The 25,195-nt window shown below is 39.3% G+C and overlaps 1 protein-coding gene across 1 annotated transcript in view; it reads right to left on the bottom strand.

Annotated features, from left to right (window-relative positions):
- Positions 1-9,668: 9,668 nt before the first annotated feature.
- ATP6AP1 (ATPase H+ transporting accessory protein 1) overlaps positions 9,669-25,195 on the bottom strand; it is a 57,674-nt gene continuing 42,147 nt past the window's right edge. The window contains exons 7-10 of the mRNA XM_035559359.1: positions 20,993-21,234; positions 20,315-20,368; positions 15,114-15,351; positions 9,669-10,527 (exon numbers count right to left, since the gene is read on the bottom strand). Coding sequence (XP_035415252.1) covers positions 10,318-10,527; positions 15,114-15,351; positions 20,315-20,368; positions 20,993-21,234 — 744 coding nt within the window. The 3' untranslated portion in view covers positions 9,669-10,317. The remainder of the gene's footprint in view (positions 10,528-15,113; positions 15,352-20,314; positions 20,369-20,992; positions 21,235-25,195) is intronic.

Raw genomic sequence — 25,195 nt, 5'->3', positions numbered from 1 at the left:
GGGGCACCGTGCTGGGCTGGCACATCCCCTGTCCTCACGGAAACAAGGAATGCCTAAAAACTGGAAGAAATCAATGCCAGTTTGCCCTTAATTGCTCGGCAGTACAGCAATTACTTCACTGATTACATTAGCAGTTAACTAACAGAGGTAACATTCACAAGTTAGGGAAAACTCCATAGTATCGCTACGTTTAATTTTCCCTATTCCATTTCCAAGCTGTTACATGATCTGGTGAAGTCCCGCTTTGTTCTCTCAGAGTCTGTTGCCATGGAAGTGACTAAAATATCACAAGTTAAGCTTTACAGCCTCTATTTCCTAAACAAATAAGTGACTTATCCTTCAGCAAAGGACGACAAATAGCACTTGTGCTGTTCTCTGATAGGCATTGCACTTGCCAAATGCTTTTAAGTACTGTGCTCAGCTCCAAGCACTTGGGTCACCTAACAGGAAGGACCAGCTAGAACATGCAGCCTTGTCTGTGGGCAGGAGAGGGATATTCCGGAGTTACAGTCTTCACCCTATTTCCAAATCAGACCTGGTTCACCCTTCACTTCTGCTGCTCATAGCAAGCAGATGCATTGCAAACATGAAGAAGAGGGGAAACAAGGTGAGCTTGAACACAGGTGAAGCGTGAAGTCAGACATGCAGATGGGCAAGGTAACCCCATGAGAAAAAAGATGAAACAGCAAAAGGCTCAATGTTCAGCTGCCAACCCAATTCTGCCTATTAGGGAGCAGGATGATGCCTTCCTTATTCATAGAATCATAGAATCATTAAGGTTGGAAGAGACCTCAAAGATCATCAGGTCCAGCCATCCCCCTAACACCAATGTCACCCACTAAACCGTGTCCCTAAGCACCATGTCCAACCTTTCCTTGAACACCCCCAAGGACAGTGACACCACCACCTCCCTGGGCAACCCGTTCCAATGCCTGACTGCTCTTTCTGAGAATAAATGTCTCCTCATTTCTAACCTTATCCTCCCCTGGCGTAACTTGAGGCCATTCCCTCTTGTCTTATCGCTAGTTATCTGAGAAGAGGCCAACCCCCAGCTCCCGACACCTTCCTTTCTGGCAGTAGTAGAGAGCAATAAGGTCTCTCCTGACTAAACACCCCCAGTTCTCTCAGCCACTCTTCACAGGACTTGTGTTCCAGGCCCTTCACCAGCTTTGTAGCCCTTCTCTGGACATGCTCCAGGGCCTCGATGTCCTTCTTGTAGTGAGGGGCCCAAAGCTGAACACAGTACTCAAGGTGCGGCCTCACCAGAGCAGAGTACAGGGGACAATCACCTCCCTGGTCCTACTGGCTACACTATTCCTGATACAAGCCAGGATGCCGTTGGCTTTCTTGGCCACCTGGGCACACTGCCGGCTCATGTTCAGGTGAGCATCGACCAACACCCCCAGATCCTTTTCCTCTGCACAGCTTTACAGCCACTCTCCCCCAAGCCTGTAGCGTTGCTTGGGGTTGTTGTGACCAAAGTGCAGAGGGCATTTGACACTTCTCTTTGACACTTCTCAGAGAGGAGAGCTGACATTGCTTGATGTCTTTTTTGTAAACACTCAAGTTCAGAAGACCATAGATACTCCGGCTGTGCCCGCTGCCTGTAAGGATAGGGGAAGGAGAGAAGGACACCTTGCTTTCCTGCTTCTTAACCCCAAGACAACCTGAAGCAAGCCAGCCCATTTTTTGCAAGGGGGCGGACCCGAATGGCACAGCACAGTGTTCGTTTTCTCTGCCTAACGCGTTCAGAGCAAGCTAACAGGAGGACTGGAAGCAGTCTGACACTGCAGGCTCTCTCTTGGAGACTGTTTTCAAAGAACAAATATAGCTGTGCTCACTTTTTCTGTATAAGCAGACCCTTTCTCAGAATAAAAGCTTCACTCAGAAAAAGCTGTTTGCATGTTTTTTTCTGTTTTTTTTTTTTTTTTTTTTTCACAACACATGCATTCCTACAGAACAAAGTTTAAGGTGACAGAAGTATTCCTGGCATTTTAAAGCAGCTGCTATGGTTTCCCATTTATTTATTTATGTATTATTCCCCACAGGAAGGAAGCTGGGAAAGAGACAGGAATTTCTTCTTTTTCTTTACAGGTTTCTTCTCTAAACTTCTGCAGTATTTCATAGATTTATACAAAAAACATTCATTCCTGTATCCTGTGCAGGTCTCCCAATCTCTTTTTAAAGCTCCTGCATACAAGGATTTTTTTTTTTTCATACATTCCTCTGTTTTCTAAGTCAGTTTGAATTTATATAGTTGTGAGCAACTTTTCATCAAAAGGAGGCTTAAGGCTTGGCCCTTGACTATTGATACTTTTGACTAAATTGTTTTTGAGCAGATGTAAATTCTGGGTTGCTTGTGTTTTTGATGAGCTTGCAATAATTGAAATTTAGAAATATTGGGCAGTGACACATGATCTCCAGTCCCAACCACCTTGGCTAGGATTGAACAAGCTAAGCGAGGCCAGGCTCAGTCAATGAGCTCACCATACCAGGTGAGTGGCACTGAAGCAGCAGCATCTCTAGGAGGTGGTGGCAATGCCACACTGCAGAGCAGGCAGACATAAATCTGAAGAGGCTTCAGATTAGCCCTTCAGGAGCGGGAGGAAAACTGCTAATCTTAGTGGCTTGGCCAGACTGTATGGCTGATACAGCCAGTGTCATCCCAAATACCAGCTGTGTTCTCCACTTAATAGGCAATTTCACACAATGCTGTAGTTCAGCAGTAAATAGAGGTTATGTTCTGCCAAAAGCTGCAGTCTTTCCTTACAGATGAAGCAATTTCCACCAGTACATTTTGATTTGGAGACCTTTTTCTGTATGAGAAGCATGTATTAGTATTGGGTATGAAATGACTACCACCATAGCACCACCAGTAAAGCAAGGTCACTATGTTCCTTAACGGCGTTAGAAGTATCTAATAAGTGATTGTTTAACATTGGACTTAGTGTTTAAAGGGAAAAGATCATCCTTCCAAATACACTAAAAGAATAATAATTAATGACAATAATGAAATGATTGTACTTAGAACACTAAAAACAGATATCATTTCCTCTGCTGCAAGTGCACGTCAGTCTTCTTTTCATTAAAAGGGTATAAAACATTGGAGCACAGATTGTATTGCAGTTGAAGGTCTGTGCTGACACTTCGAGACAGGAGGCCCAATATATTAAAATATCAAAGAAGAGGAACACGAGCTACAATTTTGATTGCTGTGTAATTTGCATGTACAGCAACAGCCTCACCATAAACAGCTTTTAGAATGAGTCACTTTGCCTGGCAGGTGAATCCAGTCCTGGATTTGCAGCAGACACACACACTGCTGATTAGACAAGATGCAGATTTTATTTAATGAGTAACATGCAATCTTACTGAATCTTGGAAGAGAAACCTTTGGCTATTCCAGATGAAGAGAATGACCCCACTGAAGGGTCCTTCACCTTTCTGATAAGGAAAGGTGGTAAAAGTAACTAGAAGGTAGTCATTCATTATGCAAAATCCTTTATCTCATTCAATTCTTAAACACCAGTTTTACCACAGAAAGTGTTTCAAATAATACAATTGAGAAAACTATCTGTTAATCTTTAACTCATTCATTTGTCACCAGAAGCGTGCTTGACCCAACAATCTATGACCACTAATCCCTTTCTGCCCCCTTGAACTTCAAAGAGTGCTATAAAAGCAATTATAGGAGAAATGGGTTCAAATTATGTCAGAACATGAACAAACTCTCATTTCCCTTACTCATTCAATAAATAATTCTTGTGCTACTTAAGGCAAACCAAAACAAAACTCGCACTAATTTCTCTCCACTTGGGTACCTAAGCATCATTACTAGGCCACACGAGTTGGTAGTAGTAAACCATGAAGGTCCACCTTTTGGCTGCAAAACCAACCGAACCGGTACATCCCCCAAAACGTCTGTGAAAATCAAAATCGATGAAATATGATGCAACCATTCCACTCTGGCCGCGTAAGTACACACCCACAAAAGCTGTACAAGCAAAAGCTGGCCATCTGTTTTGTAACTGTAACACAAGCTAGCTCTAAAAAAGATAGACGAAGCCTCAGACTTTTCCATTCAAAATTCAAATGCCTGTTTCAAATACTCTGGGGTCCGCTTCTGCTGCTTCATGCACATGGTAAGACAAATGGGTATAGCCTGTGCAGGGCTCCCTCCTCCCACTCTCTTGCAGCCACCTCAGTTTCTGGAGGGCCGCCAAAGCCAGGGTTCCTGCCTCAATTTGCAGACAGCCCCCAGCAGCGGCTCTGGGAGCGAACACGGAAGATTTGGGGAGCTTTCTGAGACATCCCAGCACCATGCAGGTGTGCGCACCCTCATGTGTAGTGGCAGGACCCTTTGTTGCCATCCTTGCTTGTCCAGTGGGGTGTAGGACTCTGGGAGCTGCTCAGTCTGAGCAAAACAGGATGGCCCATATTGCCCCTTCTCTTCCGCATTTCCTTTCCCTCTTTTTTTTAAACATAAGGATTGAGACCATCTGAGGCCTGGGACACCTCTGTTCAACTGCAATCTGAAGATACAGAGTGGGAGAAGAAGGCCACACCTGGATCATGGTGCCCTCTAGGTACTGCCGGTGGTCAGCCTTTAGGGTCTGTGTAGCAGGATATGAAACAGAGCACTCTTGAGATTGCTCTCACGCGTTGTTAGCTGAACTGCATTCAGGCCTGCGCAGACAAAAACAGCACCCAAAATGGACCTGGTCCTGCCTCTCAGGCTGTCAGCAGTGTGGTCTTGAACCCTGCTATGTCACCTGTCTGCCTGCATGCTTTGGTTTCTTCTTCTGACAGCTATGAAAAAAATCCTTCATCAATATCACTGTAATGTGTTACGACATCAATGTTTGCAGCTATGTGCTTTGCTCCCCTGCCAGACTTTTATTACTCAGAAACGGGAATGACAGACATAGACGAGCACCTGCATCTCAGCTACTCTAGTGCAAAATCTGATATATTACCTCCTTGGTGAAAAACGAGAGCACAGCAGTGTGAACTGAATGAACAGCTGAGCCACAGGTACACATGAATAGAAGGCAGGGTAGATTGAGAGAGTAATGTCTTAAATCATGCCAGTATGCTTCAGTGAAAGATATTTGTAAAATAGGTGAATTGATCACTCTGCTATCCATATGTATCCATATTTATCCAGGATAAAAAGGATACATAAAATTAAAATTCTAACATTACATCAGAAAGTCCTGAACTTACCCATCCTCCAAAAGTACTTTTATGAAAACATTTTATTATTAATATTATTATTTATTTATTTATTATGCTCCAAACATTATTATTGCATAGTTTTCATTAACTAAAGAAAGTTGCATATGATACCATGGTCACTGTACCCCATCCTATTTGACTTCTACACAACTACTTAAAGGAGTATTAAACCAGACTGGAAATGGATTTCACAGTCTTCTACTGGACATGCACATTGCCATTTGAAAAACAGAGAAGATACGATCATTCAGTAAATCATTTTCTATCACGGTAGTAATAAAATATAAGAGTCAAAACTTAAGTTCAGTTATAATAATTCAAGAACATACCAGGTCCAGGGATATAGAGAAATCCAGCCAATCTAGAGCAAGGAATCTGTGTTCAAACAGAAGGCGTACTAAAAGTTGTGGTGAAGAACAGGAAACCTCTTCATTTGTGGTACATCAGTGGCAGATGATCTGCTCTTGGATCTCAGGCACTGTAGGAAGGTCTCCTTTCCACCCACACAGGTAGGAAGACTAAGATGCTGACCCACATTGTGGAAGTGAGAGACTAGTTACTTAGGGAACCACCCCTTGGCAAGATCTTGTTTCTTTCTTTCCTTTTTTTTTTTTTCTTCACTGCAATTCAATATTTTTTTTAAGCTTCTAGAAATCAGAGGTCTGAAGAAACAGCTCTTTTCTCCTTGATTTTGCATTGATAAATTTTGATAGAGAATATACTAATCTGAGAGAATAACCTTTATTAGCAAACAGAAGAAGATTGGGTTCCTTTAATGAAAGATTATTAGACACCACAGGATTTTTGTGTTTGAGCAGACTGAAGGTGTTTTATATCTGTTTCTCACTATCCCACCTATTTCAACTGGAAACAAATTAAATTAATTTTCCCCAAGTCTTTCTATTTTTTTGGCTTGTGACAGTGATTGGTTAAGTGGTCTCCGTATCCTCACCTTGACCCATGAGTTTTTTCTTTTCCATCTTATTTTCTACTCTGTCCTGTAGAGGAGGGGCAGTGAGGGAGCAGCTGGGTTGACATCTAACATTTGGCCAAAGTCAACCCACCACAGGATGCAACAGAAAAATACAGCCTGCAGGAAAAGGACTCCCTGCCCCCATTGTGTAAGTGTGCATCGTTTGCTCCTCTTGTTCAATGTAAGGAGAAGATTATATAAGAAATGTAAGAAGATTATCCATTTGTCCCCACAATCATCACCACCTGCTGAGACTACTGCTAGCTTTTTGCCAGCAGTGACCAATACCCAATATCCAGGCTGCCTTTCATATCTTTGATTATCCTAGGAGTTAGCTTTCTCATGGTCATTTCTTTTATTCAGTATCTCTAGGTTCCCCTGCTTGACCATAGCCTATGTTGAAACGGTTATGGAGCCCTCTGATGCCTGGACACTGCCTAATTCAGCTGATATAGATTTGCATATTAATTATTTACCAGGCACCCAGAAGGAAAGGAGGTACCAATTACTTCATTGAGTCTTCCCTTGACAGATGGAATGACTTATCCTCCTTTACTGCCTACATAAAAATACTACTTTGGGACTATTTCTACTATATTCTGTTTCATTATAAGTCATTTATGGGTTTCCACATGGTTTGTGAAAGGTCATTTTGTAAGCAGAGAAACCAGTACATCAGCACACAAAGTGAGCCTGTACCAGTAGCAGAAGCAGGAGTCAGAAGACTCAGATTGTAGCTCCATCTTTGCTCTCCCCTCCAAGTGATCACTGCTGAGTTCTGAGATGAAATGCCTTAAGTAACTTATGGCTTCAGGACTTTTGGGCTTGGTTTTTCTCTGGTTTTAACCTCCTTGAATTTTCTAAGGTTATATTGATTTTCAAGTTGTGCTGTAGGGTTGTTTTGTTTTGTTTTTTGAGGGAAAAAAGTATCAGAAACTATCAATAAAATTTCATTTATTTATATATTAGAAAGGAAAAAATTTTTTTTTTTTTTTTAGCTGTGCTCTTTCCCATCATCCCCTCTATTATTTTGTACTTTTTAGAAAAATGCGCTGGCACTCATGGAAGTCAGTGGAAATACTTCTGATAACTTCAGTGAGCTCTAGGGAAAGTCCTAAAGGCTCACACCTTTCAGGCAGAGCTAATGTTCTTGCTGGAACTGTTCCCTAGGCAGGCATGTTTTAACAAGTGCACCTATGATTAAGCTGGATTGTGAAAACAGAAGTACACAGAACTGGGAGCCCCTGACATGTTTCTAACTTTATTAACAAGGCAAACAGACGCAGGCAGGTGCAAAATCCTGTTAGGATTTCTTGGGGCCCAGCCCTGCTGAAATCAGTAGTCTTGTGTTTGTCCCTGGCTGCAGGGCAGCGCAACGTACAGCTGCAGGGGTTCAAGATGACATGGGGGCTCTGGTGGTGCACACAGCCCTCTGGCGTGGTGTGCTGGGTGTCCTCCTCCAAGGGCTGGCAGTGGGACACTGCACGGGTGGCCGCTGTGAGAACCGTACAGAGCAGCTTGGTGGGCATCTGCCAGCTGGCCAAAGTCAATCCACCACATGGAGACAGAGAGCAATCCATCCTCTGCTAAGAGGGACCCTCATTTTCCCCTCCAGGTCACCTGGCCTCCAGGATGGTGAGGGCTGCTGATAATCCCCTTCCTTTCCTGTGCTTTGCCAGCTTGGACTTCACGATAGTAACCCCACACATCCAGGGCTACAACAAATGGCTTGCCCCAGCTCACTGGTATTCAGTTCCAGTCTTGGAACTGCCCTAGTTCCTGGTATCATTGTCACAAGAGAAGCTAGAAATTAAAAGCTCCTCCCCACAAGAAACACCTTCACCTTTACCCTGGAAAGTGTCATATCAAACACAGCAGACAGGCCCTTTCTCTGAGGACTTCAGCTTTACCGAAGCTAAACCAACAAACCCATCTTCTAACCTCTCTTAGAATCACCACAGAATCATAGAAAGGTTTGGGTTGGAAGGGACCTTAAGGACCATCTAGTTCCAACCCCCCTGACATGGGCAGGGACACCTCCTACTAGATCAGGTTGGCCAAGGACCCATCCAACCTGGCCTTGAACACTTCCAGGGATGGGGCATTCGCAGCTTCTCTGGGCAACCTGTTCCAGTAACTCGCCACCCTTTGAGTAAAGAATTTCTTCCTAACGTCTAATCTAAATCTACCCTCTTTTAGTTTAAGACTATTCCCCCTTGTCTATCATTATCTACTCAAGTAAAGAGTCCCTCTCCATACTTTTTTTAAGACCCCTTTAAGTATTGAAAGGTTGCAATGAGGTCTCCCCAGAGCCTTCTCTTGTCCAGGCTGAACATCCCCATTTCCTACTTGATCTCTTCTGAAAGAGGCCTACATTTTCACTATGGCACAGCCTATGTCAGACTCTTTCCTCCTCCCCTACTCCCAGCCTAGGCAAGCAAGGGAGGGTACACATATGCTCAGTGACACACTACAGTAAGCATACTGTGAGCTTTAGGAGAGTCCATGGGCTCAAGGGGAGGCTGGACAAAGTCACGGAATATAAATATACCTAGAATTATTAAATAGACACCAGCTCTTGCTGAGGAAGTCCCCAAGCTTAAATGGTTGAGATCAGGAGAACACATGCAGGAAGTACTAATACTCACCGTACTCATACCACTGCTGGAGACAGGATCCTGAGCTAGGTGGCCTTCTGTTCCTCAGTTCTCATATATCATCACTGTTGAACAAAATCTATTCCAAATTTTGTTGAATCTAGATAAAAATCATGTAGAAGCTGTCTTCTACAAACCAAGCCCCTTGTAATGTCCTTCATCTCTTGTAGCTACCAGTTACATGACTATTATGTAAATTTTCAATGAGGCCTCATTTGTGTGACCTGCTTTAAAGAGGGAACTAATAAAGTATGTCCAGTTGTCTCTTCCTGGCAACTAATTTTTGTGGAGAAAAGTGCCTTTCTAACACTGCATTTTTGTATAGATCAAATGCCAGCATTCTTCAAGGTTTTGAAAAACATCTGGGAAAAATACTGTACCAGTGGAGTCGCTCTTGTAGTTACATGCCAGCATCCTTTCTGTTTTCCAGGTCAGGGTTGAATGATACAGAAGGAGTAGCTTCACATAGTATTTCATTTACCTCTTTGACTTCATACCAAAAATGTGGCATCCAGGAACGATGGGTAGAAACTATTATTGGTTTAGTTAAATAATTGATTCTAACCTTCTTTCCTCTTTATCATTGTCCTATGACATGGATTAAGACCAAAAAAGTTAGAATTTTTCTTGTGACAAATGTAACCTTGTCAAAATGCTCTTTTTGTTCTTTAACTACTAATAGAACATGTGCAATTTTAACAAAACATTACAAACAAAAGAATAAAAATATATTTTACCTTTCTTTCATCATTTTACCACTTAGTTTCTTATAACATTTAGCAATTCACTCCATAGTCAGATTTCCCAGTGAGAGGCTCTAGTATCTTTATTATTTGCAAAAGAATTCATCAAACTGAGTGTTTTCAGACTTCTGGAATCAGTGAGATGACCATAAACATGCTCAGACTTAAACAGTACCTTAGCACAGTGCTTCTAGTGACTTTGTAGCTTTTTTTCTCCTTTTCTGTACAAACTTCAAAACTACTCCAAATATACCCAGAAAAAAAGAAGAATGCTAAGAAAATTACCTTATCTCTGTTAAGATATTCTCTGCATTGCACATTTAATCATACTTAGTATGATAATAAGTTTAATTTCTTATTGAATAAGTTATTTATAAATCCTTCCCGTTTTTCTCTGTTGTGATAATCTTTCTTTGCCAAAAATATATAATCTGAAGGCAGTTTGTACTGGTCTTTCTAATAGCCAGAGAGAGTAATAACCTTGACAACCTCACGTCAGACCTTAACACAGTTAATAAAAAATCACGGTAATAACAAGCAGAATTATTTCTATTGCCAAACATAAGGGTACTTTTTAATATGTAGTTTAATTATCCCATTCTGCGATGATATCTTTTTAGGATACATATACTGTAAAGTAGAAGGGTTATAAAAATCATAAATATCAGCCCAGGAGAATCTGAAGCAGCACTAAATCAATCCATGGCTATTCTGTCTGTGGAACTGACAGAGCTGGACCTTTGGGATCATCAAATCTGCTGTTTGCTGTGAGCTGCATGATCATGTGGACTCCATAGGCCAGGATCCACAATAAAATTGTAGATGTCACCAAGCCCATCCAGATTCCAGGAGAGAAGAAACCTGTACAGTCACTGGCGTAAGAGAACTGGTTGTTTTCCACGTTGAATCCTTGAAGCTGAGAATGAAGAAAGGTAGATGAGTGCAATTAAATATAGAGCACAGACCCAACTTCCAGGATGTTATGTGGGCATTACAAAAAACACACTCACAGCCCATTTAAAAAGAGTGAGAACTAAATCCTTTGCTAACAATTTTTCAGGTCCCCTTTCCACCCAGAAAATTTAAGATGTGGAAGATTTATATTTGGCAAGAGGGAGGTTGTGTTCCCACTTCAGAAATGTGTGTTACTTTTAAAAGTAGATTTCCAAACAAGATATGTGATCAGTATAGCTTGATGACCACTTTAGAATCGGGACACTCAAAGCACTCAAAGGCATGTGAACTAAAGCTCCCCAAATAAAAGGAGATGTGTTGAAATACCCTGTTGTTTTTAGGTAATAGCTCCTTGACAAGCAGAACTTCTAAAGCCTACTTTAAAATGCATCTAATGATAGATGACTTTTTAAGCTGAGTTTTAGTAAAAATTCAAGAAGAAAACTGTTGGGAAGGTTTTTTTCCCCACCTTCTTAGACATCAGAGATGCAAAAGAGGGGAGGCAGCTTACTTCATTGAGGTGTGGATTCTGTGTTGTGTATTCACATATGCAACCTAAGTTTTTCTTGTGGTTAGGGAATCTTGCAGTATTTCATCTCTGATTGGTTTCTCAGTCTGCTACTGGTTGTGCTCATGCCGTATAATTTTCCTGAAAAAATCAACCGATTCGAGGATCCATTCTCTGCTTAGCCATCCATTTTGCAAAAATAATCAATAAACTGAATGCCTTTGAGACTGATACCATTCTAAAATTTTTGCTAAAACCAGTCAAAGGATTAGGAAACTATGAAGAAAGGGAAGACAATCCTCCCTCTACACACAAGGACATAATGACATAAGCACCAATTCCTTTGAAAGTAAGGGAAACTGACAGGTGGAAGAAAATGAAGGAAAAGAAGATTGTGGATTTTTACTTTTCTGTGTTCCATGATTACTCTATGCTTTCAAATAAACTAATGTGAAAGCTTTGTGGCAATAACTGAGTTTGTACTTCCTAGGGAAGGTGTTGCTGCACATAATAAAGAAATTAGTCTGTGGCTTGCATACAATGCTACATCAGTGAGATGTCTGGGCTTGAGGCCATTTGTGGCTCAGGCAGCTAAAGTTAAGGTGTACATTACATGTGGTAAAAGCAACGACTATACCTTACAGAATGCTGATTAATAAAGCTATTATCATATGCAGAAGCAAGGCCCATTTAGGCACTGTGGAGGCGAAGATAATTTTAGCACTAAAAGATTTTCCGGGCCTCTCGAAGAATCTTTCCAAGTCAGATCATGGTAGCTAACTTGCAAATCTTGAATGCTTTCACTACAGGCAGTCAGAGTTCTGATTAAAGCAGGATTACTGAAAGTAAGCCGTTGGGCTGGATAACTGTTTGCACAGTTTTCAAGAATACAGTGATTACCAAAGCCTTTTCTTGTTAAGCCACTGCTTTGTCATGAAATATAGTCTGAAAGACATATTTACAATAAAAACAGAAAACAGGTGATGATTTATGTAATTTAAGATAAGTAAGGACTAAAATCCTGAAAAACAATGCACTCTTGTTACCACACTTACGGGAAATCTCTGAAGCACTTAATAGCTGTACTTGCTTTAGCAAAGCTTTATAACTTCTGATTTAGAAACAGAAATACTGAATTGTATTATGTTGAACTTATTGGTGATTGTTTTGTTTGTTTGTTTTTGAAGAAGGATTATGCTTATTGAACCTCTGAGGGTGAAAGCTTTAACTGTACATTCTTAAAATGCAATGCCTACTTTTAGGAAGGAGATGAAGTATATGCAGGATTCTTTTATTGTTTTTCTGAAGCTTAATCATTTCTGTGGGGGTGTTACATCCCAGCTGGGAGGTAAAAATGTGACTACTACTTATGAAAAAGTTAAAAATACTTTAATGTGCTTCTCTAATTTTTGTGAATGCAAAATACAGGATACAGGATACAGGGTTTGAACCAGCATCATTTGTCTTGGTTGTACTAGTCTACATTTACTGTTCCTTTTTAAAATGATTTTGTTTGAATTGTTTCCTCATCATTTGACCTTTGACAAAGCCTTCAAGTAAATCTGTTGTTTTCATTGCTCTTAAGAGTACAATGCACATCTAATTTTTGAAGGTAGGAATACTTTAGCCACAAAGAATTCTAAAATTATTAGCTTTAAAGTTTTGGTAGTTTTTGTTAAAAGCAAAGTGGCTTCTAAATCAGTATGATGCATACTAAAGAAAAACTGTGCTTGATGGCAGCCTCCTCTTTAATTTCATAGAAAACTCAAAAACTTTTGAGATCCTCAAAAGGATCATGTAGAATTACCATTCCTGTGACAAAAAAATACTGCATTGGTACCCTTTACACCTAAGAGTGGTGACACTGTGTAATGGCTTTGTCTAGATATCATCCTACAGAGGTTCTTACATGGTAGTGACCAAGCTAGCTCCAAAACTAAAGCAAATGGCTGCTCATTTCAACATGGTCCTGGAACAGGCTATGCAAGGCTTCACTGTGTGGGTGCCGTGACCTTCTAATACAGTGATACTGTTTTGATGACCCAAGGTCGTAAACTGCAATTGTACGAGCTAGATTGGCACTGGATCCCGGTCTCTGATTCATTGCATAACACTGACATGAAAATCATGTTTCCCAGTGTCAGCAACCAGCTCTCGTGCTGGCTGCAATCACTAAGCACATCCCATGTGCTTTTTTTTTTCATCTTGCAACATAGCTTGGGAATTACCTAACCTCATTCTTGGTCAAAGACCAACACTGAGATCATTTAGACTTTATTACATATAAGTGGAAGACAGTTGGAAAGGTATGATCTAGTTCAGATAGAATTTACTTAGAAAGTGGCCCAAAATGGAGACTTTCTGGTTTTACTGAGTCTCGTGCAATGGAAATGATCTGAACAAGCCTTTGCAGGCTGTTTTTCATACTTAGGACTTGATCAGAGAAAAAGGCGTTACCCCAAAGGAAAGTTCTGTTGTCTGAACAGTGGAAGGAGCTAATGGTCCAAATCAGTAAGGAAGGTGGGCAACCTACTACTTCTACTTTTAATCAAGACACTAGTGGAAGGATGGCTGCTAAAGATAGACCAAGACTTCTCCCTAGGCTTTGAGATGACAACAGTATCAAGGTACATAGGAATTCTAGGGAAAGGTAGGTTGTTGTAAGTGGACCTTTTGTATTTTCTCAGCCCGTGTATTTTCATAGCTTAGCTTCAAAGATTTGACTAAGCAAAGTTCAGTTGCACAGACTCAGGTATTTTCAAGCCTTTCCATAAACAATACCATCAGAAGGAAACTTCACAATATCGGTATGTACTGCTATATTGCTTCTGAAAAACCGTGGGACTTAGAATCTGTGGATTTCTGCAAAGGGGAAGATAGAAGCTAATGATTTGGAAGGAAGGCTGCCAGAGATACTTAGGTCTAGCATTTTTATGTGACTGAATAATGAAAAAAAAATATTAAATTTGCTGTTATTTCAATTCTTCATTTTTGCATTCCATCTTTTAGAATCTGAATCTGCAATGGAAGTAGCTATGGGTAGTAGGGAGAAATTAAATCTCACCACCAATGCTGTTCCTTCAAGACTGCCAATGTTTAAGTGGAAATATCAAATATGGATTCAGATCATTGAGATTGTGTGCTACCGAAATCATAAATATGACTATATTAGCATTTGTATCCAGTTATCATGAGATTAGTGCATCTCTAACAAATAAAGAGTCCACTTTGGAATTATTCCTATCATTTTCATGCTCTCTTTAATCAAACAGATCCCGTAATGTAATATTGTTTCAAAATATAAATGTTGATGTGCTTGTCCTAAGTAAAGATCTGTGCCCAAAATAATAAAGACGCAATTGTCTACACCTCACATATGTACACTGCACTACTGCACTAAATATACAGAAAATCTATATCTCATTAAAAAAAAAAAAAAACAGTAAAAAAAAAAGAAGAAAAAGAAGCAAACTGCTTTCCTTCTGGGCCATGCAGGACCTAATATTGCTTCTGATTGAAGCTCATGGCAAACCTTCTATTAAATCTAATTGTACTGGGCTTTGTTTCTGTCTGTAGGAGTTCAGACAGTCTATGTCATTGAAAGCTGTAACCACACTAAGCTGTACTTTCCTAGGTAAATAAAGTGCAAAGAAATCAAATAAAAACAAAGTAAGCAGCATAAAGCCACCCACTTAAGAGGCCCATGTTTCCAATAGCAGCCCAATTCATTAAACAGGCATGGAGATTTAGTCATTCTTTGCCTGATTAAGCACATTTGGTTTTATTGGCTTTTCTTCTCTGCAGACAACTTGAGAATTTTTTTGTTTTTCACAGCTGTGCTTCCATGTTCTTATTGTTCAGCAACTGCCATCTCTTTTACCCCTTTATTAAATAGCTCACCTATGGGGAACAGCTTTTCTTTTACTTTTTTTCCTCAGGCTGAATTGAAAGTAAGGGCATTATGAATGTGTGTCGTTCAGCACCTACAATAGCAAGTAATAGTTCTTGGAATTACCTCTGAAATGGCAATGTGTACTCACTTGGAACCTGGAAATGAAAACATCCCAGTTTCTTGCTTCATTGTTGGATGGAATCAGCCTTGCAGGATAGAGACTGCTTGTTCCCACCAGCTGACAATGAAATGAATACTCTGCAGGAGCAGAGATGACAGAAACATTAAACCTAGCAATTTTTTCTTCATCTTGTACAATCTCAACTGAATCCAAAGTGGACCAATTTCTAGCTGAGCCTCCATAGAACTTGTTGGTCATTATAAACCTAGAAAGACAACAGAGAAAAAAAAAACAGTCCAAATGACAGAAAGAAAAAATTAACCTTCATTTGATAAAGCACTGCTTGCAAATAAAGGTCCATAATCAGTAGCTGCATACATCACAGTTGGTATCTTGGCCTCCCATGTCATTAGGATTGTTCATAAGTGAAGAGCCTTTGTGAATGTTTCTACTCCTTCTTGGAGTTTCATCTCACAAGCTGTGGCAGGCAAGGAGCAAGCAAAAGTGATTTCATTCTTCAAGGGTCTCTACCAATGCAGTATTTCATCAGTTACCAACAGTTTATAATCAGTGGAGCTGAACTTGAGAGACTGTCAACAGGCCTGCAGTGGCTCTCAATAAACAATTTATGGGATTTTTTTTTTAAGATTGCTTTTATGATAGGTACAGGCCTGATAACCATTTTGATTTATCATTGCAATTCTTCCTTGGCTCAGATGCCTAAATAGCAATCTGCCTTTGCAAATGTCTGAATTTACAGTGGAGGACAGATTTTTCTTTCACTAGATGAGGGGCAGGGGTTGTTAGCTCTAGCTTCCTAATTTGTAGCAGGTTAGCCACAAGTGAATATTTTCCCATTTTACAACAGTCAGTTTACAGTAATTTATAATTATGGAATTTAAATGTAAGTTACTACCACTGCAGTATGAACATCTTCCAAATGTTTTGAGTTAGAAATAATTGAGAACATCCAGAAGTACATCTTTGTTTATACATATCAGGACTATGTCTTCATCTTTACCATTTTTACCCAGTTGCTTTTAGGTAATCATGTTATCCCTTAAGGAAATGATAAACTTTTATCTTTATTGTATGTTGCTTAATACTTTAGTCCTATTTGGTTTATGTACTCATTGATCTATTGTTCGCTGAAGATTTTTTCTGCTTATTGATAACCTCAAAGCATTTAGAAGAAGAATCTTTTTAGGAATAAGTGACACTTGCTACAAAATGAAATATTCCAATATGTCTATCCACAATGGGTATTGCTATTTGTGGATCTTAAAATTTTGGGTAATATTTGGATTCAATTATTATAGGTTTGAAAAATAGTTAATCTATAAATGTGGCACAATACAGAATATTGTATGTTCCATATGATACACACATGGAGAAGAAAATATTCTCTATTGCTTGTTTAAATCAATTACTTTCAGTAGCATATCATCCACACAACATAGAGCGTAAACTAAACACAAATAATGTTCCTTAGAAATAAAGACCAAAATCACTACATTAATTGAACTTTTTTTTTCCTTAAAAAAAATAATAATCTGTGGCTTTTGATTCATATAAATCCATAATCCTGAAAAGTTTCAAAATCCTCAGAAGAAATCCTAGAACTCAAAGTGTCATTCAGGTGAGAAAAAGATGTTTTGTCTTATGGCATTCCTTTATGTCTTAAATTTAAACATCTCTTTCCACACTACATTCATCTGCAAACATCAGTGAAAAAAAGAAAATATCCTTTGATTTGCATCTAGTATACATTCATACATATTTATGGAATGATTTTCTATTGTTAAAATTATAATGTTAGAAAATTAAAATCTATATTGTCATAGACAGTAATCACTAGAAGAAGGGAATCTTTTCCTGATATATAGCACAAACTGAACAGAATTTTCAGCTATAGGCACTAGCTGCACTTTTTCAACGTAAAGAGAAGGACAGTTATAAATACACAGAAATTTACTTAAATGTTTGTGCCAATCACAGATGTTGGGTGTGTTCTGTACCTTTGCTAAGAAGATAAGAAGACAAGGAAATTCCCTGGAAACTTACCGTATGAACAAACAAGTTTTATAAGGCTATGTATATAAGTACAGTCTAAAGTGGCATTTGCGAGAACACTGTCTCTTCGCATTGCAGAAAGACTAAAGCTTAAACTTTGTTACTTGCAAATTTATGAGAATTAAGATTTTAATTAGGGAACTAGTTGCACAAGGTTAGTTTACCAATCCAGGCTTTTGTCCTTAGCATTTTTCCAAACAACTGATAGTAAATTGTCTCCAACAAGGACACCCTTAACTGAAAACTGATAAAACTGTAATGCATTACATTACAAAAAAGACATTCAAGTAACAAAAATCAATACTTTTTTTTTCATTTAAGTTAATAAATATTTTCCTAGGTGAATAGATTGTAAATAGAAAGAACATGACAAAGCAAATGAATGACAAGGGGAGGAGAGATAACGAAGACTTTATTTGTAGAACTGAAAGTTCTTGCCTTTTACAGGAAATGATGTGCTCATATTGACTATTAGAGGCAATACAGGAAGTAAATTTATACACAGCCATTACATACTTGTAAGTATTGTGGCACAAACTATTCTTGGTCAAGTGCCAGCCTCCCTTTGTGCCAGATAACCATATGAACTCTAAATGCCACCACCTGTTACCATCTCATGCAGCTATTCATTACAAGGAGATATCTTTCTGAAAAGGAAGTTTTCTGGAATTACTACTGTCCCAAAGACTGTAAAAGAAGCACAACTGTTAGGTAAAAGACTTTACAACACAGTTCTTGGATCTATTCCATTCTGTATATGCTACACAACAACAGTCAAGTACTTAGAAGCTTAAGTGGGAAAAAGAGTAAGGAAGTCCTGTCCAGCTACCGCTGTGCACTTCTATCCAGTTTGGCACCGTGCCCCAGAGAAGATGACAAACAGATGCATGAACAGCTGGAGGTCATCAGCTGCTGAGAAAGCTGAGATGCTTTTTTTCTTCCAGCAAAAGCTACTGCCTGCTGCTCCTACCCCTGCTGCAGCATTAGTTCACTTTTCTAAAACTCGCACAGCCAGAAACCCTCTAGTACCGCTCCCCAGCAGCTCACCCCTCTATGGCAAGTGCAAGAGGTTGACCACTGCTCTTGCTGGAGGGAGGGAAAGGGAAACGCAGCTGTTTGCATACGATGAGGCAGCTATTGCAGTTGCTTGTAGGAGATGGGATATGCCTAGCTGCTCGGCATAATGTGGTAGACTCGTGGTGTTTAAGGGCAAGTTGTGTATCTAGCTCATGCTGCTGAGGTTAGAGTTTATTTTACTGAGGAACAAATTGAGCTATTTGAACGTGCTCCTGTCTGGCATCACTTTATTTCTTCAGGGAATGTTCCCCTATACCTAAGTAGATGGCCTTTACAGGGAAAAAAAATGCAGTCATGGCTCTATCCTCTGTTCCTTCCCACCTCTTTGCCCTCCTTGTGTCCTTTTCACAGAGGCAGAATGTGCTCTTACTAAGAAGTCATCTTGAACAAGAAATGTAATTGAAGTGAACCAGAAGGGGAGCAACCAGAGGTTGTAATGTATCTCTGTGGGTTTTAGAAGTTCTTGAGAACAGACACGGTGGGATAAGCAAAGTAAATAATGTGATCAATGTGATCAAAAAGATCAATGGATTGCTCTGGTTCTGTTGAGTATGTATTACATACCCCATGCAATATCATATTACGGTAGCAAATAGAGACCTAAAATGACATGATTGTCTCTTAAAGCAAGAGATAAGCCCAAATAACACAAATGACCAGGCGTCTCTTTAGCAGAAAGTTTTCTTTACGAAGTCTTCTGAGGTGTTGTGGGTTGATGCTGGCCAGCAGCCTAGCACCCATACACCCACTTGCTCACTCCCTGCTCCCATTGGGACAGGGGAGAGAATAGGAAGAGCAAAAGCAAGGAAACTTGTGGTTTGAGTTGAAGACAGTTTAATAAGTGAAAGAAAGAGGAAAAAAGGTGATGCAAAAGCAATCACTTGATCAGCAAAAGCAATCACCAGTGATCATCAAATATCTGAGCAATGGCCACCCTGAAAGCCAAAAACCCGACACCCCTTTCTTCCTCTACCCCAGTTTTTATTGCTAAGCACTTTTCACACATAAAAAATTATCAGTTTAGGCATTTTTTGTGTCTACACACATGAAGCTCTAGATGCTTTTTGGAGGGGCAGGATAGTGGTAAGGCATTAAATAGCAAGGCATATTCATTGTTTTACTACCTATCATGGCCTCTGATCGTAACTACAAGTGTCTCTGTTCACTCTAAACACAACTCCAAACACTTAACTGGCTCTCTTCAAGACAGGTCCTTGTTATATGCAAATTCAGTTCAATGCAAGCTACCTGGTCCAAATCCTTCCCCTGTAACTAAGCAATTAACTGAGGTACCGAAATGAAAAGAGCAGGCCATGTTATCTTTGCCAGAGCTTAAGAAAGCAGCTGCTACTGCTGTGAGGACTGCCATACAGTTACTGGTCCAAAAACCTCAGTTCTTTCCTCAGCAGCAGGAACAGCAGTTAATTTTTATCCTCATCTCTAAAGTACAATAGTGAGAGCAACAGCAACAAGTTTTCCCTTTGAGTCTACATACCAGGTCTTCCTTTTCCATATTTTCTCTTCCCTGTTCTTATGGTAGAAGAAGCCTGGTCTTATCACCATCCACAGAGCAGAAAAATTATCAGTTTATGCAACCCTCATTAGCCACGTGCTAACTCCAACAGAGTACACTCGTAATCCTCATCAACACTAAACATGACCCTGGCAATGCAAGTAGACTTCAGCTACTAGAATTATTTACAAATTATAGTTCAATTTCCCTGAGACAAGGAAATAGGATGGAATATAGGAAATAGGAAATAGGAAATCAGACAAGTTCTGATCCTATTAGCAAAACAAGATGCTTCATATGACACAATCTTACAGTATGGTTGTTTGCCTGCACTACTTTTTCAGAACTTTACCTGAGCATGCTAATGTATTCTCTCTATAAAGACTGTTATTCTTCTCTATATAAATACTATAATTGTTCTACTCTATGATAACTCCTCCACAAAGAAACAAAATAATGATTTTAAAAACATTTTCACCTAACTCCTCCTCTTTTTTCTTTTTCCTAGTTTACAAATGGGCTTTATACATCACAAAGATTTATTTAAGAATAAATCATAAGTTACCTTATCTCTAGGCTGTTGATCCCATTCACAGGCTTTGTGTATTTTAATGACAGTCTGAGAGTAAGAAAAAGATTTTTAATGTTAGAGTAGTCAGCTTTAATTAGATCATTGTGACATTTCAATCAGGGGGAATATTCTGAATCAATAGGCAATTACAGAAGTCATGTAGCAAAGGTTCACAGTACAAAAAGTACACAGAAAAATACGACAAAATATTTCTATAGTCTTTTTTTTTTTTTTTTACCCAAGAACAGGTGTTTCAAAATAAAGGAAAACAGAGATCATGTTTCATTAATGTACTTCCAACTGAAGTACCACCTACCAACTGGCAATATTCCACTTCAAGGGAATTTTACAATGAAACGATCATCTCATTAATGCCAGCAGAGATCTCTGTGACTGTAAGATCAGGCACAGAGAAACCTGTTTGGACCAAATATAAACAAACAAGGAACTAAGTAATGTACAAGGAAAAAAATATAGTAAAAATAGAGGCTGCATCTGAACAATCTTTGTGATCTTGACTCAATGTTCATCCAAGAATATTAAATGCAATATTTTTTATTTTGGGTGCTTTGGAAGAAGAAAGATTTCTCCATTATTAACTTCTCATTGTTTCATTTGATTAGCTTTCAGAACCACATATATGTGAAATGTGAAATTTCTTGTTCTACTCACGTTGTGTTGATGTCTGAGCACTTAGAGGAAGAAATGTCCACATTCGGGATTACAAATGTTGCATTTGTCAAATCTATAAAAACTGAATTGTTGGCTTTGAGGCTGAAATCACCAGCATAGAAAAGGATGCAAGTATTATTTCCAATGGTCACATTCACAGGAGGATATGGTAAGCTGTCTTCTTCCTCAGTGGCCATTAACTGTCGTCTTAAATTCCACATCGTTTCAGTTCTTCTGGAAATCTGGAACAACAGCACATTAACAATTCATCACCTTTGGAAGAGATGATGTCAACTGAACACAGACCTTTACCATTCTGTCCCACAAGCCCCCATCCTTCTTAAATCTGTAGTTGACCTCAATATGTATAATTGTCTGTCTTTTTAATTAGCAGTATGGAGGTTAATTGGGTGGTATTAACCTTGGTTCCCATGGTCAGGTGTCCACAGATGAAAACAAGCACCATTGACATGAGGTAAATTAATATAAAACTGTGTTAATGCTGCCTTAAGATAGTAGTATGCATTGCTGTTAACAAATAAAAGAAATATACGTATAGATTACAGAAGAATAAACTGAAATAAGTTCACCTCTTTCCTGTGATAAAATCACAAGAAAACGTCAGCTTGCCAGCTCAGTGGCCACACTCCTTAGTAACGATAACAGTTTTCACACTGTTGATTTTAACAAGCATGAAAGAAGGCTACTTAAAAATAGCAGTGTTATATTTAGGCTCTTCTGATGGCTTTGGGAAGATCTATGCTCACTTGGCTGAGATGGGGAACTCATATGAGACTTCACTGCAAATACATTTGCTTTCACGAATTCTTTTAATAGGTAGAAGGCATTCTTTATAAAAAGTGCCTTTCTATATAAGGAAAGTGCCAGCAGTGCCACTCGCCCCTATTCCCAGGGCAGCTTTGCTAAAAAAAATTTCCACTGATGTAAATGGTAAAACCTACATGATCTTACTGGACAAAAACTTTATCCTGTTGTTCATGTCTCACTCTTTACTTCCTACTCTGTTTGTATCTGTGCTGTTCCATCTGTTTTTAACACTCACAACTTGGTATTCTACAAGTGCCCTCTGCCCTTGGATAACTTTGGGATACAAGAAATGAGAGGCATAACAGGAGTTACCAGAACCGTAATTATGTGGAACTATTGCCTGGAACCATTTTAACAGGTTTAAAGACAGGCAAGGACTTTTCTTCCAGTCTGGAAGAGAAGCTATAATACCACTTTATAACCTGTCTGTGGAGAGGAGCCCCAAAAGATTTTGTCACATTAACTGCTGCCCTCTAAACACTATGGGCCATCTGTTACTTACAGTGCATCTTTGCAGATAGCTATCTCGCTCTGTGAACAAAGCAGAATGGGTTGAGTAAAAACCTTTGACTAAACATTCAAACAAAGATTGCAATCTTCCTCTCCCATACATGCATACTTTATGAATTCCTTTTTAATTCACAGTAGTGCCTTTTCAAATACATCAGAACATGCATTATTTTAAATGAATACCACTTCCTTTAAAAGAAGAGTGTACAACAAAAGAAAATATTCAACTTTTGATATAAAACTTTTAATCTTCCCTTAGGCTCTCCTGAAATGTAATCATTTTATTTCAAACTGAGAGGAAGAGCTGAAGTCTAAATTATATCCTGTCTAACAATTGACTTCACTATGTGGGCCCTGCATATCATCTAAAGAGGGCTTTAAAAACCACCTGCTAATAGCTGAAAACAATGCTACATCAGAGGCTGTGATTGGGCTGACTTTGGGGATTAGTTTAAAGTACCTTAAAATAAAAAGAAAGCTATTAGAATATCGTCATGAGACTGCAGCTTTATTTCTATTGCTCTGCTGCCAGTACTTTGTTGTGAGGCTCTCACATAAAGATTCCCTTTGGTCTCTGAAAAGGCATATAAACCAGAAGAGCGTTTACCTGTAAAGAAGGGGTGTCAGGGACTAAGAAATCCATTAGTTTCCTCTGACTAAACCTGTTTTAACAAATTTACTCATGCTGAAGAAGAGAGGCAACACAGCTTGCCAGTCACCTTTCTAAAAGCGGGCTTTGTTTCAGTCATTTTTGTGACTGAAAATAGAGAAAGTCAAGGATTGTGCAGCCCAGCAGGTCCTCACCTGCACAGCTACAGGCAGGCAGGACAGCTACACCAGACGGGAGCCTGGCGGTATCACCTCTCTGGAGAAATGTTCTCCAACCACTTACCAGCCAGTCTACTCATCCCTTCAGCCTGAAGGTCTGTTTCTATCAGGTACCTGTGGCTGGTGTAATTTAGCACATTCAAAACCGGAAAGCATTACCTCACAGCGATTCAAGATAATTTACCCCTGAGGCTGGAGGGAGGATATCTGAAATACCCCAGCCTGGGACCCACTGCAGAACCAAAGACAGCAATCGCTGCTTGCCCCTGACCTTCAGTTTGAAGCTGAGAGCTCCCCCACCACATCCCTGCCTCCATATTTCAGAATAAGGCTTATCTTCTTTGCTGCACAAACATGAGCTTACTGAATTAAAATCTTTTTCCCCATACCATATATTCCATGCTAAGCTAAAAATGACAAGATACTACATTGAGAAATTGATTGTATTTACTTTGAATTCTTGTAAATCAATTCTTTAGAAACAACCCATAGTGGCAGTGCTCTCAATCATTAAAGCATATTTTATTCTGTTGCTTAGTGACCCCTTCACCTTTACCTAATCTGAACCATACATACTGAGAGTCACTGTCTTGTTTGTCTGGATTTATCAACGACATTTTAGATCTCAGGTATGCAGTGATCACAAGACCCTATTAAACAAGGTACAAGGAAAAAAAAAAAGTGCAATTTACATTGGCTTAGCTCACAACTGAACACCATGGTTACTAACTGAACCTGCAGTAGAAGTAGCCTGGACAAAATTCTTCTTTTTCATCTGGTTTGCAACCCTCCTCATTCAGAATCATCTCTCTTGGAAAGGAGAAACACAGCTGATCTGGCAATATTTTGATACACCAACATGCTGATCTTTTTCAAAGCAAACAGACCTTAGATCCAAAATTATTCATTTGTTTTGCTGTCATTGCTGTTTTTTTTGTTGTTGTTTTTTGTTTTTTTGTTGGCTGGTCCAAAACAGAATGGCTAGAGACAAGAAAAAAGATATGGGGCCATTTCATATATTTGAAATTACAAACAAATATAAATTCAAAGCTTGCAAACACATATTAAAAAAAAAATACTGGGAAAACACAATTTTCATTGGCTGAAATTACGAATGGTTATGAACCATAGAAACAGGCTACACTTTGTACTAGTTCCAAAGTGGAATTTTTGGATATAAGTTCAGCAGATGGTTATGTTTTTTTTTTAAGTCTTGTACTTCTTGACTTTTCAATGGTTATGTTTAGCTGTGCACATCAGTAAGAATAAGAGAAGTGTCCTGATTGTGCTCATTGCTCCTTTTCATTTCTAACAATATGGGTCTATGACTGCATCTCTGTGGAGCTGTTGCTCTTGTAACAGCTAGAGGAACGAAGAGATCATTCTGTACTTTTAGGGAGTGGAGGGAGTACAGAGGAAGAAGGTTACACTCTTTCTTTTTTTAGGTTGTATCTTAGTCTAGTCCTTTCCTCCAAACCAGTACCATGACCTGTGGTGTGGTCTCTGTATATCATGCCTAGATGGCAAACGGTCATTTTTCCAAATTTTGTCATAATACAATTAAACCAGGTGTTGAAATCAGAAAACTACATAAAATCTCCATTTCCATTAATAGCAAAACAAAGCAAAACTCAGAAAGTTCCATATAAGTGCAGAAAGGACCAGATAATTGATGTGACACAACCGTGTGACAGGTGCTACTATGAGAGCACCCCAAAGACAAATACCTGCTAGCTGAACTAGATTTTCCTTTGGTAGCATGAACTGCATCTACCCATAACCTGCCATCAGTAAAGCTTTTGACAGGATACCAAACTGACTGTATATTTGCATTTTCTCAATTTGCTTTAACAGGGATCTTTACAATGCTTTCTTGCAAAGCATCCTGTTAAAAATGATGCTAGAAGGCTGCTGTGTGCTGAGTGCAGCGGTACTGGTCCCAGCATGATGACAGATAATGCTGCTTGCTGGGCTTTGGCTGTGGCATAGCAGAAGTCACTCAGCATTCACGTCTCAGCCAAATATCAGTACATTTCA

Source organism: Cygnus atratus, chromosome 1 (genome assembly GCF_013377495.2).
Source record: "Cygnus atratus isolate AKBS03 ecotype Queensland, Australia chromosome 1, CAtr_DNAZoo_HiC_assembly, whole genome shotgun sequence".
NCBI lineage: Eukaryota > Metazoa > Chordata > Aves > Anseriformes > Anatidae > Cygnus > Cygnus atratus.
The sequence above is the reverse complement of the archived record's forward strand: the minus strand, read 5'-3'. Positions and strand labels throughout refer to the sequence as shown.